This window comes from Hyperolius riggenbachi, chromosome 12 (genome assembly GCF_040937935.1).
Source record: "Hyperolius riggenbachi isolate aHypRig1 chromosome 12, aHypRig1.pri, whole genome shotgun sequence".
NCBI classification, from domain to species: Eukaryota; Metazoa; Chordata; class Amphibia; order Anura; family Hyperoliidae; genus Hyperolius; species Hyperolius riggenbachi.
The window spans coordinates 98002255-98016393 of record NC_090657.1 but is presented as its reverse complement, the minus strand read 5'-3'; the positions used below and the strand labels follow the sequence as shown (position 1 = coordinate 98016393).

Here is a 14139-nt window from a genome sequence, read left to right as displayed (position 1 = left end):
GCATTTTAATGCTGATAAGGCATGCTAACTCTGATAAGGAATGCTATTTTTATAGTGAATCAACCAACCTCTATGTGTTCAAATAGCGGTGTTTCACTTAGAGATGTATGCCGTACGGTCATGTTTTATTTTTTCTTCTGCACGTACACAAGTTTTGTTTGTACAAGAGAAAAATCTGAAACAAGAAAATGTTTCTATGTTTTTAACAAAATTGTGTTCACATTGTATTTTTAAGCCAAGCGGATCCGGTAAAGTGGATTTGGTCTATGCCATGTGGCTTGGTCTACACTGGAAAATGGATCTGCGAAAAGAGAGCTGATCACCGGTCGGCTGGATCCGTTTTCACTCTGTTTGCCACTCCAGCAGGTGAGGGAGGGTGCAGCAACCGGGCAGGTGAGGGAAGGTTAAAAACGTATCCAGGTCTTCTTCTTTGCAGCTGGGAGGTAGAGAGGGTTTCTTTCAGGCTTTTGTTTACGGTCTGCTTTTTAATGTTAATGCGAACAAGGCCTAAGTGGGAACTCAATTAACGGTTCCAAAACTGGTAAGAACTAAAATCAGGCACAAAGAGTTGTCTTCATATGTATTTCTTTTTTTTATCCACTAGAATTCCCCAAGCCCTGGTGTAACGATCAGTGTCACCACACAGAGAGAATCTGATTATTGGTGATCTGCAGTATCACCAAGAATACAGATATATACCCGATTATTGATGATCTGCAGAATCGCCGATAATCCAAGTATAACTAACCTTTGGACACCTATATAGTGTGAGTGTTTGGTGCAACAGTAATGACTTTGAGTAAGACCACCCGAGGAGCAGGTGGTCTTTGGCAGTATAGGCGATACTGCCTTCTGAGAAGTGCAAAAACCTTCAAGCAGCCTGAGACCTCCAAAGGGATGGAGTCCCAGGCTGAAAGTAGGAAGGATCTGTGGGTGAGTGACACCTGAAAGGTGGATGTCACTAGCAGGTGTGGAGACTATCTCTTAAGGAGAGAGATAGCTCTCAAGGTCAGGCAAGCCAGGTCGGCAACACACGGACAGACAAGGTACAGAGACAGAAGGTTGATTCGGTATCCAAAGGCAGGCAGGGTTGGCAACAAATAATCAGATATGCGTAGGTACCGAATCAGAAAGCAGAGGGATAGTCAGAAAAGCAGTAGGTCATAACAGATATCAAACAATGCCTAGTCTTGGGTGTGAGGTCCGTGGTCTCTACACCCTGGAACTAGTCTGGAGTATAATATGATGGTACACAGTATCCCTAGTCTTGGGTGTGAGGTCCGTGGTCTTGACACCCTGGAACTAGTCTGAAGTATAACAGAATGATAACACAAAGTCCCTAATCTTGGGTGTGAGGTCCGTGGTCTCTACACCCTGGAACTAGTCTGAAGTATAACAGAATGATAACACAAAGTCCCTAATCTTGGGTGTGAGGTCCGTGGTCTCGACACCCTGGAACTAGTCTGAAGTGTAACACAATGATAAACAGAAGTAATCTGGCTCAGTGTGAATTCCCAGGTCCTCCTGGTTCTAACACACTGTAGGATCTGACTAAGGTCTGAGTGCTTCCATGTAAGTGTTCGCAACAGCAGACAACTTGAGACTGACCAGCAATAGGTATATATAGAGCGGCGCTCTCCGGCGCCACCCACCGCTGATCAACCAATGGCCACTAGTTCTGGGATCAGCTGACCAACCTGGTCAGCTGATCCCTCCTCGTTTGGCATAAAGATTCTGCCTCTCAGCGCGCGCGCGCGCGCATTCCTCAGTCTGTGTGCACTAACAGGCCCAGCCACCTCAGATGCACGCTGCTGCGTGCAAACCGCCGCGCTGGACGCGGAATCAGCCGCCTCGCTGCCAGTCCGCGCGGCGGCTTTTCCGCGTTCCATTACAGTACCACCCCCCCCGCCCCGAGGAATGGACTCCGGACACTTCCCACCAGGCTTTCCAGGGTGCAAGTCATGGAATTCCTTCTTCAATTCCTCTGCGTGCTAACGACAGTCTGGCACCCAAGTTCTCTCCTCTATGCCATATCCTTTCCAGTGAACCAAATACTGCACGGAGTTCTGCACAAGCCGTGATTTCAGAATCTTTTCAATCTCATACTCAGGTTGGTCATCAATCAACACGGGGGGGGGGGGGGGGGAGCGGAATCCACGTGTACCGCCGGCTTGAGTAAGGACACATGGAATGATCTCACACCTCGCATGCTGGTAGGGAGATCAATGGCATAGGTGACATTATTGATTTTTTTGGTCACTGGAAAAGGACCCACAAATCTAGGGCCTAGTTTGGGTGATAGTTGCTTTAGAGCCAAATGTCGTGTGGACACCCAGACCAAATCCCCTGGAAAAAATTCCCATTCTATGGAACGTCTCCTGTCAGCCTGTTTCTTCTGGTTCTGAAAAGCCCTCCCCAAATTTCCTTTAACCATTCCCCAAATCTGTTTTAAGGACTTCTGCCAATCCTCCAGGGCTGGAAACGGAGTAGAAGCCACTGGCAATGGGGCAAACTTAGGTGACCTTCCTGTCACCACCTGAAATGGGGAAAATCCTGAAGATGAACTTTTCAGATTGTTGTGTGCAAATTCTGTAAACGGCAAAAATTTTACCCAGTCAGCTTGTGCATCTGCAACATAACATCTCAGAAACTGTTCCAGGGACTGATTGACTCTTCCGGTCTGGCCATTGGTCTGTGGGTGGTAGCCAGATGAAAAAGAAAGATCCATGTCTAACTGATGGCAGAATGCCCTCCAAAACTTAGATACAAATTGGACTCCCCGATCTGACACTATATTTTCCGGAATGTCATGCAGCCGGAAAATGTGCTGGATGAAGAGATCAGCCAATTCCTGGGCCGAGGGGAGTCCTTTCAGGGGGACAAAATGAGCCATCTTACTGAATCGATCGACTACCACCCAAATGACCGTCATGCCCTCAGACCTAGGGAGTTCGCCCACAAAATCCATAGACAAATGGGTCCAAGGTTCACTTGGAACTGGTAAAGGTTGCAATGTTCCAACAGGTGCCTGACGGGAGGGTTTGCTCCTAGCACACACTGCACACTCTCCTACATACTCCTTACAGTCTGTTGCCAATGATGGCCACCAAGCACATCTAGCAATTAGATCCTGAGTTCTGGTGGCCCCCGGATGCCCAGCATTCTTGTGGGAATGAAACAGCTGCAACAGCGAAAAGGCAATGGTACAGACATGACCCCCTCAGGCTTCCCCTCTGGAACATCCTGTTGAAATGGACTCAGAGTGACAGTCCAGTCTTTCCAGATCTCAGTGGCTGCCAGGACCACCTTCTGAGGTATAATGGTCTCAGGGTCTGAGGGCTGCGCTATCTCGGGCTCAAAACACCTGGATAAGGCATCAGTCTTGATGTTCTTACTACCAGGGGTATACGTGATTACAAATCTGAATCTTGAGAAAAATAACGACCACCGGGCCTGTCGGGGGCTAAGTCTCTTAGCGCCCTCAATGTACTCCAAATTTTTGTGGTCAGTGTAAACAGTAATTGTGTGTTCTGCCCCTTCTAGCCAATGTCGCCATTCCTCAAAGGCCAACTTGATGGCTAGAAGTTCCCGATTGCCTATATCGTAGTTTTCCTCTGCGGGTAAAAACCTATGGGAAAAATAGGCACAAGGATGCAGTTTTCCCTGTAAACCGGAACGCTGAGACAGCACAGCCCCTACCTCTACCTCTGAGGCATCTACCTCCACGATAAAGGGAAAAGTGACGTCTACATGTCTCAATATGGGAGCAGAACAGAACAATTTCTTCAGAGTGGAGAAAGCAGCATGGGCCTCTTGGGACCAGTGGTGAGTATCTGCCCCTTTCTTGGTGAGACTGGTGAGAGGCGAGATCACCGTAGAGTACCCTTTTATGTTTTTCCTGTAGTAGTTGGCGAACCCCAGGAATCTCTGGAGAGCCTTCAGTCCCACAGGCTGAGGCCATTCCAAGACAGCTGAAACCTTTCCAGGGTCCATAGAGAGGCCAGAGGTCGAGATTATGTACCCCAGAAAGGCGACAGAGGTCACTTCGAAAATGCATTTTTCCAATATAGCGTACAGCATATTCTGTCTCAACTTCCGTAACACAAACCCAACATGTTTCCTGTGTTCTGAGAGGTTGGATGAGAAAATCAGTAAATCGTCACAGTATATCAGTATATAAGTACACCAAGACGAATTTGCCCAACACTTCTCTGAACACCTCGTTAATCAGCTCTTGGAAGACGGCCGGGTTACACAACCCGAAGGGCATCACTAGGTACTCGTAATGCCCGTCGGGTGTGTTAAAGGCCGTCTTCCATTCATCACCATCCCTGATACGCACAAGGTTGTATGCACCCCTCAAATCCAGTTTCGAGAAAATCTTAGCATTGGTGACCTGGGTAAACAAATCGTCAATTAAAGGCAAAGGGTAACAATTTTTTACCGTAATCTTATTTAAACCCCGATAATCAATGCATGGACGGAGGCCTCCATCCTTCTTTTTCACAAAAAAAGAATCCTGCCCCTACTGGTGACCGAGAGGGACGAATAAAGCCTTTAGCTAAGTTTTCTCGGATATATTCTTGCATAGCTAATTTCTCTGGCCCAGATAAATTATAGAGGTCACCTCTAAGGGGCATACAACCAGACCTGAGATCAATGGGACAATCAAAAGGACGGTGAGGAGGAAGTTTATTTGCTGACTTGGGACTAAACACGTCCGCAAATTCTGAATACTGGCTTGGCCTACCTTCCACCTGAATCTTGGTGCTACCCAAGGTTACCTTCGCTAAACAATGATGATGACAATGGGTAGACCAGCTCGTTAGCTGACCTGAAGCCCAATTGATCTGAGGAGAGTGAAGTTGTAACCATCAAGAATGATCGTGGAAGTCGTCATCTGCAGGACCAGAAACTGTAGATTCTCTTTATGTAACACCCCCACCGTAACCCTTAACTCTGGGGTCTGAGACAGAGGGTATTTACTCTGCAGAGGAGAGTCGTCCACTGCAGTGACCAGAATCCGTTGATTCAAAGGGAAAATAGGAATCCCCAATTTCTTAGCAAATTCATAATCCATAAAATTGGCTGCTGAGCCAGAGTCAATGAAGGCCTCAGTGGCCTTTGTTTGATCTTCCCAAGATATAGTACAAGGGAGGAGCAAACGTTTATCGTCTAGAGGTAAAGACTGCGCGCCTAGGGTATTACCTCCGACTACACCTAGGCGGCAGCGTTTCCCGACTTCTTGGGACAATTCTGCACTCTGTGACCCTCCTCTGCACAGTATAGAGAGAGCTGTTCTGTTTTTCTGTGATTCTGCTCCACCCGGGACAATTTTGACCGACCAATCTGCATTGGTTCTGGTGGAGGTGAAACGGGTGGAGGAGAGTAGTAGGAAACATATCTCACATTGTTCCCACTCCGAGTCTGTTTTTGGTAGCGTAGGCGACGATCAACCCTGACTGTCAATGAAATGGCCTCATCAACAGACTTCGGCTCAGGATGACCCAGCATTAGATCAGATACCGCATCTGACAACCCTGACAAGAAACAGTCCAGAAGTGCGAATGACCCCCACCTAGCCGAAACTGCCCATTTTCTGAACTCAGCTGCATAAACTTCAACCGCATCTCTGCCCTGGCGCAAAGTCTTGAGCTTCCGCTCAGCGGAAGAGGCAATGTCTGGATCATCATAAATTATAGCCATAGCTTTAAAAAATTCCTCAACCGAGGCTAGGGCCTCATTCCCTGTCTGGAGACTATATGCCCAAGTCTGGGAATCCCCTGACAACTGAGTCTTAATGAACGTAATTCTCTGTGCCACGGTTCCCGATGAATTAGGTCTCAACTCAAAGTACGATAACACTCGATTTTTAAAGTTCTGAAAGTCAGATCTGTGACCAGAAAACTTTTTGGGCACAGGCATACGTAAGGCTGTACCTGGAGGAGATCGCACTATATTCACAGCCGTCTGTAGGACTTGTGCAGACCCAGACAAAGCGTTGATCTGGGTCTGATGACTGTCCAGCACTTGGATGAAATTTTCCACCGAGGTGGTGAGTGCATCCAGACGGCTGTTAAGTGCGTCCATTTGGTTTTGGTCTGCCGTTCTGTAACGATCGGTGTCAGTACACAGAGAGAATCTGATTATTGGTGATCTGCAGTATCACCAAGAATACAGATATATACCCGATTATTGATGATCTGCAGAATCACCGATAATCCAAGTATAACTAACCTCTGGACACCTATATAGTGTGAGTGTTTGGTGCAACAGTAATGACTTTGAGTAAGACCACCCGAGGAGCAGGTGGTCTTTGGCAGTATGGGCGATACTGCCTTCTGAGAAGTGCAAAAACCTTCAAGCAGCCTGAGACCTCCAAAGGGTTGGAGTCCCAGGCTGAAAGTAGGAAGGACCTGTGGGTGAGTGACACCTGAAAGGTGGATGTCACTAGCAGGTCTGGAGACTATCTCTTAAAGAGACTCCGTAACAAAAATTGCATCCTGTTTTTTATCATCCTACAAGTTCCAAAAGCTATTCTAATGTGTTCTGGCTTACCGCAGCACTTTCTGGTATCACAGTCTCTGTAATAAATCAATGTATCTTTCCCCTGTCAGACTTGTCGGCCTGTGTCTGGAAGGCTGCCAAGTTCTTCAGTGTTGTGGTTTTGCTATGAACTCCCCCTTCCAGGCCCCTCTATGCACACTGCCTGTGTGTTATTTAGGATTAGAGCAGCTTCTCTCTTCTCTCTTATCTTTTACAAGCTGGATAAATCGTCCTCTGAGCTGGCTGGGCTTTCACATACTGAGGAATTACAGACAAGGGCAAAGCTGTTTGCAGGAAGAAAAGAGCAGCCTGAAACTTCAGTGGAAGATAGCTGCAGGGGGAAAGAAACACACAAATGATCTCTTGAGATTCAAAAGGAATGCTGTATACAGCCTGCTTGTGTATGGATGTATTTTCTATGTGTGGACATACTGTACATCAACCTACTTCCTGTTTTGGTGGCCATTTTGTTTGTTTATAAACAAACTTTTTAAAACTGTTTTTAACCACTTTTAATGCGGTGAGGAGCGGCGAAATTGTGACAGAGGGTAATAGGAGATGTCCCCTAACGCACTGGTATGTTTACTTTTGTGCGATTTTAAAGGGGAACTTCAGCCTAAACAAACATACTGTCATTAAGTTACATTAGTTATGTTAATTAGAATAGATAGGTAATATAATTTTTTACCCACCCTGTTTTAAAAGAACAGGCAAATGTTTGTGATTCATGGGGGCTGCCATCTTTGTCATGGGGGCAGCCATCTTTTTGGTTGAAAGGAGGTGATAAGGAGCAGGAGACACAGTTCCAACTGTCCTGTGTCCTGATAACCCCTCCCAGCTGCACACTCTAGGCTTCAAATGTCAAATTCAAAATGTAAAAAAAAAAAAATTTGCACCAAAACAGCAGAACGAGTACAACATCAGAAATCCCATCATGCTTTGCACAGCATCAGGGAAAAAAAGCCCGGGCAGTTTTCTTCTGTGCAGCTAAAAATGACGCTTGGATAAGAGAAACAAAGTTCTGATGCTGTGAAACTGTTAAAGAAACACCAGGCCTTTTCAATGCTGCTGAGTCGATTTTTAGTCCGGAGGTTCACTTTAACAATACAGATTCTCTTTAAGGAGAGAGATAGCTCTCAAGGTCGGGCAAGCCAGGTCGGCAACACACGGACAGACAAGGTACAGAGACAGAAGGCTGATTCGGTATCCAAAGGCAGGCAGGGTTGGCAACAGATAATCAGCTATGCGTAGGTACCGAATCAGAAAGCAGAGGGATAGTCAGAAAAGCAGTAGGTCATAACAGATATCAAACAATGCCTAGTCTTGGGTGTGAGGTCCGTGGTCTCTACACCCTGGAACTAGTCTGGAGTATAATATGATGGTACACAGTATCCCTAGTCTTGGGTGTGAGGTCCGTGGTCTTGACACCCTGGAACTAGTCTGAAGTATAACAGAATGATAACACAAAGTCCCTAATCTTGGGTGTGAGGTCCGTGGTCTCTACACCCTGGAACTAGTCTGAAGTATAACAGAATGATAACACAAAGTCCCTAATCTTGGGTGTGAGGTCCGTGGTCTCGACACCCTGGAACTAGTCTGAAGTATAACACAATGATAACACAAAGTCCCTAATCTTGGGTGTGAGGTCTGTGGTCTCGACACCCTGGAACTAGTCTGAAGCATAACAATGATAAACAGAAGTATTCTGGCTCAGTGTGAATTCCCAGGTCCTCCTGGTTCTAACACACTGTAGGATCTGACTAAGGTCTGAGTGCTTCCACGTAAGTGTTCGCAACGGCAGACAACTTGAGACTGACCGGCAATAGGTATATACAGAGCGGCGCTCTCTGGCGCCACCCACCGCTGATCAACCAATGGCCACTAGTTCTGGGATCAGCTGACCAACCTGGTCAGCTGATACCTCCTCATTTGGCATAAAGGTTCTGCCTCTCAGCACGCGCGTGTATTCCTCAGTCTATGTGCACTAACAGGCCCAGCCACCTCAGACGCACGCTGCTGCGTGAAAACAGCCTCGCTGGCCGCGGAATCAGCCGCCTCACCGCCAGTCCGCGCGGCGGCTTTTACACGTTCCATTACACCTGGCTACTGAAATGACAGGTCGGCTAAGGCTCCTTGCTGGAGCTTTTGCAGGATCTCTTATACCTTTTGATGCAATCTATAGCGACTTTCTAATGTGCACTTTCTGAGGGTGGGTGTGACATGTTAAAACTCCAATACTTCTGTATTCTGTATAATGCTCTGTTCCTACTGCATGTCCTGTCCTGTATCTGTAACTATATTGTGTATCAGTACCTTGTACGTGCCAAGCCCAATTCCGGGCATGACCCAGTCGTGCTTGGCGAAATAAAGTTTCTGATTCTGATTCAGAGGCAGAAGTCAGTATTTGCATATTGTGGCCTGCTTTGTGCTCTACGGAATAAATACAATTATATGAAAGGCCCACTATTGTGAATAATTGTAACATGCAAAATCCATGTGTACGCACACACATATATATACTGTACTAAGTACACCTTTTCAGTGAGAGGAAGAAATGCTGAGAATCCTCCATGCGGGGATGCACTAGTCGAAAACCTGTCAGATCTGTCAATTGTTACTATCTACTATAAATGACAGCAACATAGGAAAAAATTCCTAAATAGTGTATCTTATACTGGGACAAATGTACTTGGGATATTTATCAGGGCTGTGGACCTGGAGTTGAGGAGTTATTTTTGAGTACCTGGAGCCAGAGTCAGGAAAAATTGCACCAAAAACGTTCTATTTGTGTCACTAGTAGGGATGGTCAATGAGATGCAAACAATGCTGCACTGCTGCAGGATTATGCAAATGTTGTATGCAAATGTATGCAGTCCCTTTGCTCATGAATAAATTAATTTTATATGTTGTTACATTTGGGGTTGGTGACTACAAATTAAGTTACACAGAAGTACTATACTCTACATATGCACTCCCCGCAGAGCTGTTGTGAATCCACTGAGAATGTTGTGCATAATGAAAGCAGAGGTGTTTCTATCACCCATAAACCTGGTTCACATTGTGCATGAAGAATGTGTAATAGAGGTAGGATCCCCTCACTCTCCTGCAGAGTACCTGCACATCACTCTTAGTTGTACCCACTCTTAGCTGTACCCACTGCATTCTCACAGGTTTGCCTTGGGCAGCAAAAAGTCTAGAACTGGCCCTGTCTACAAGTACTCTTGTGTGGCAAAAAGGCGTTCAAGGACTGGCACTACGGCAGCGTGCAATCAATATTATATCATGAATCAGTAGATAATGCAATTCCTGGGTATGTCGCACGTACCAACACAGCGTGCTCAGGATCCAGATAGAAAAACAAGCATCAAGATCATTCAATGGGTTGTGGGGCATGGTGGTGGTGGTAACGGCCCGCCTAACGTCCGTTTCGCTTTACAGTGGCCACACTGCCTCTGAAGAAGCTGTAAAGCGAAACGGACGTTAGGCGGGCCGTTACCACCACCACCATGCCCCACAACCTCATCTGACCACCACGGGTATGTGCTAAACATCTGATGGAATGTAAATGTACTTTTACCTATTGAAAGAGCCATTAGAAATAAAGCTCTTTTTACACCAGTGATGCAGTGCCGGACCTATGTATTTCTACCCATTGAACTACAAGTACTCTTACCAAGTGCCTGATTTCTATTCAACAGCTTCTCTACAGCTATATCCTAAGTTTAGTTAAAACGCAACTCTGGTGTACATACAAAAAAAAACAAAAACACAGAGGTACACTAATGCTTAAAAGTTAGCATGTCTGAGCATGGGGCTTGATTCACTAAACCATGATAAGTCATATGACGGCCCTTTTCCCATGCATTTTCCCTCGAAAATTCACGATTGTGCGCGATAATTTGCAATTGTGCACGCAAATTCTCAATTGCGCACAAATACGAAAATAGCCATGATATGACCTGTCACGGTTTAGTGAATCAAGCCCATTGTCTGTTTAATAAGATTCACTGGAACCCCGTTTCAGCTGGGTTCCAATGCACAGATCTGCCCCCTCGCAGAAAATGGCCCTGGCCTTGTTTCTATCAGATATAAAAAAGGTAGAGGCCTTTTCTGCAAGGTGGCAGGGCTGCACACTGGAACCTGGCTGATAAGGGGCTCCATTGAATCTTATTATACAGATGGCATGCTAGGGCAGGGGTAGGGAACCTATGGCTCGGGAGCCAGATGTTGCTCTTTTGATGGCTACATCTGGCTCACAGACAAATTAGTAGGGGTTGATTCACTAAGCTACACTGCTCAAACAGCGCAGCTTTATATGGCAGTGCAAGTAAAATTTTCAAACTAGGCGCGCTACTGCTGTAGTATGCACTACTAACTCACTCACTCTCACCCCAAAACTAACGGCTGCACCATTTGAAGAAAAGGAAAAAATAAAAACAAAATATAAGATTTATATAATAGTCTACATTCTTATAATATTTCCTCACCTAATGCTTTGTAATACTCTACTACTGGAGTGTTTCTCCTTCCATCCACCACATCAGCATGGTGGAAATCCTGGCGCAAGAGTCGATGACTTCCAGCTGGGGAAGAGATGTAGCTAATAAGGTGTCCGCTGATAGCTTTGGAAGTTATGCTCATTAAGCTGATGTCTTTAACTAAAGTAAACACAAGCATTATGTTGATTAGAGGATGTCACTGTTCAAACTAAAAGAAAAGAACCAAATACCACAAATCATCATCACATTTCAAAAAGCCTGCATGTTTAAAAATGCCTTATCCCCCAAACGTTATCAGCTGAAAAATATTGTAATTTTCCAAAAGATGTCTGCCTAGTTATAGCTCTAGGAAACAAAGAAACACAGGGACACCCAATATGGTGTACTATGTATTGGATTAGAGGGAAAGAATAGAAGGTAAATATAGTAATACTCACAAACCAGGGTTACCTCATAGGCAACCACTGTAATTGGAGGTGGGGAGAACAAGCCTGTCCCCACTCAGGATTAAGAAGTCGCTCTCTGTAGATAGGAAGAAACGTGAAAATTTCCGCCCTTCCACCAAGGGTGGACTGGTATCAAGTAAAGGTGAACAGAGGCGCCAACAGTGTAAAAGTTTATAAAAAGTTTAAAACATGGAGGTGGTACCATCTCCATAGGACAAGACAAAAAAAAGTGTTAAAAAGTTTTATTCATACACTCCACAATTTTTGCAACGTGTTTCACATGACCCTGCTTCCTCAGGCAGTCAGACAGGAGTATACAGCTGTGAGTCATAGACAACTAGGTTTTAGACACAACATGTAATATATGCGTATAGATTAATAATAAAATCAGAAGTCAAAGTGAGAATACGTTTTCAGATACTGTATAATCAAAATGAGGTAGTGTTGTACATAAGATCAGTAAGAACGATCAGCAAAACTAATAAAAGCAATAGGCAATAAAAGTATATATATCTCGTGCTAATTATTAAGTGGTAATAAATCCAGGCGGGTCGATAAAGCCCTTATATGTAACACTGTTTGTCAAGGTTTGTCAGGAGATATGTAAACCACTAACATTAATGATGAACCGGGGGAGGAAACAAGGGGAAGATAATTAGTCGTTAGATGGAGCTGGGGGGTTAGTTATAGCTCTATTTCCGTAATTTTTCCTTTAAACTAAAACACTCTCCCTCCCCACCACGATGCAGATGTGTAGGGCGATCAAAGAACACCCTGGAGTGAAAAAAGCATAGAGACAACGGGAGCCTAATGGTGCAGTATGTCACAACAGTGGTTAAATGGTGAAAATGTAAATTGTGGTACTCACAAAGGAAGGTTGCAGATGGGCATCCGACCACTGTAAGCAGGTGGAGATGCACAATCCCGACTCCACTCGGATGTCCAGTTGGGCTGGATGCGGTTGCTCTCTTTGTAAAAAAAACTACAGTGGGATGCGAAAGTTTGGGCATCCTTGTTAATCGTTATGATTTTCCTGTATAAATCGTTAGTTGTTATGATAAAAAAATGTCAGTTTAATATATCATATAGAAGATACACACAGTGATATTTGAGACGTGAAATGAAGTTTATTGGATTTAAAGAAAGCGTGCAATAATTGTTTAAATAAAATTAGGCAGGTGCATAAATTTGGGAAATGAAATCAATATTTAGTAGATCCTCCTTTTGCAGAAATTACAGCCTCTAAACGCTTCCTGTAGGTTCCAATGAGAGTCTGGATTATGGTTGAAGGTATTTTGGACCATTCCTCTTTACAAAACATCTCTACTTCATTCAGGTTTGATGGCTTCTGACCATGGACAGTTCTCTTTAACTCACACCACAGATTTTCAATTATATTCAGGTCTGGGGACTGAGATGGCCATTCCAGAACATTGTACTTGTTCCTCTGCAAGAATAGTGGATTTTGAGCAGTGTTTAGGGTCGTTGTCCTCAGAAATCAGCTTTGTCACTGATTCCTGGACACTGGTCTCCAGAATCTGCTGATACTGAGTGGAATCCATGCGTCCCTCAACTTTGACAAGATTCCCAAGATTTCCTCCATGCAAAACGCCCCTTGTTATGCCCAAATAACTTAATTTTTTTTTATTAACAATTGAAAAAAAAAACCTCAATTTTAGTTGCATAAGTCCACAGCACCTTATTCCAAAATAAAGCTAGCTTGTCCAGATGTGCTTTAGCATACCTCAAGCGGCTCTGTTTGTGTTGTGGGCAAAGAAAAGGCTTCCTCTGCATACAGCATCTCATGTGTAAAGTGCGCCAAATGGTTGAATGATGCACAGTGACTCCATCTGCAGCAAGATGATGTTGTCGGTCTTTGGTGCTGGTCTGTGGGTTGACTCTGACTGTTCTCACCATTCGTCGCTTCTATCTAGCTGAGATTTTTCTTGGTCTGCCACTTCGAGCCTTAACTTGAACTTACCCTGTGGTCTTCCATTTCCTCAATATGTTCCTAACTGTGGAAACAGACAGCTGAAATCTCTGAGACAGCTTTCTGTATCCTTCCCCTAAACCATGATGGTGAACAATCTTTCGTCTTCAGGTCATTTGAGAGTTGTTTTGAGACCCCCCATGTTGCTACACTTCAGAGAAAATTAAAAGAGGAGGAAAACTTACAATTGACCCCCTTAAATACTCTTTCCCATAATTGGATTCACCTGTGTATGTAGGTCAGGGGTCACTGAGCTTACCAAGCCAATTTGAGTTCCAATAATTAGTTCTAAAGGTTTTGGAATCAATAAAATGACAACAGTGCCCACATTTATGCACCTGCCTAATTTTATTTAAACAATTATTGTGCACTTTCTGTAAATCCAATAAACTTCATTTCACTTCTTAAATATCACTGTGTGTGTCTCCTATATGATATATTTAACTGACTGACATTTTTTATCCTAACAACCAACGATTTATACGGGAAAATCATGACGATTAACAAGGTTGCCCAAACTTTCGCATTCCACTGTATAGATGGTTGTGGGTGGGTGAAAACACTACTAACCAAATAGAACACCCCTCCAGAAGGAGGGTGGATAACACACAGGGGAAAAGAGGCGCCCAAGGTATGCTAAAACTGCGTTAAAAAACAG

At 44.6% G+C, this 14139-nt stretch overlaps 1 protein-coding gene across 3 annotated transcripts in view; it reads right to left on the bottom strand.

Moving 5' to 3' along the window:
• The window catches only part of FBXO47 (F-box protein 47), a 274591-nt gene that overhangs the window by 234462 nt on the left and 25990 nt on the right, over positions 1 to 14139 (bottom strand). For 2 of the 3 annotated variants that reach the window (XM_068262737.1, XM_068262736.1), the window contains exon 3: positions 11034 to 11204. The exons of the other annotated variant lie outside the window; for it this stretch is intronic. In XM_068262737.1, coding sequence (XP_068118838.1) covers positions 11034 to 11204 — 171 coding nt within the window. The remainder of the gene's footprint in view (positions 1 to 11033; positions 11205 to 14139) is intronic. 3 annotated transcript variants of the gene reach the window in all.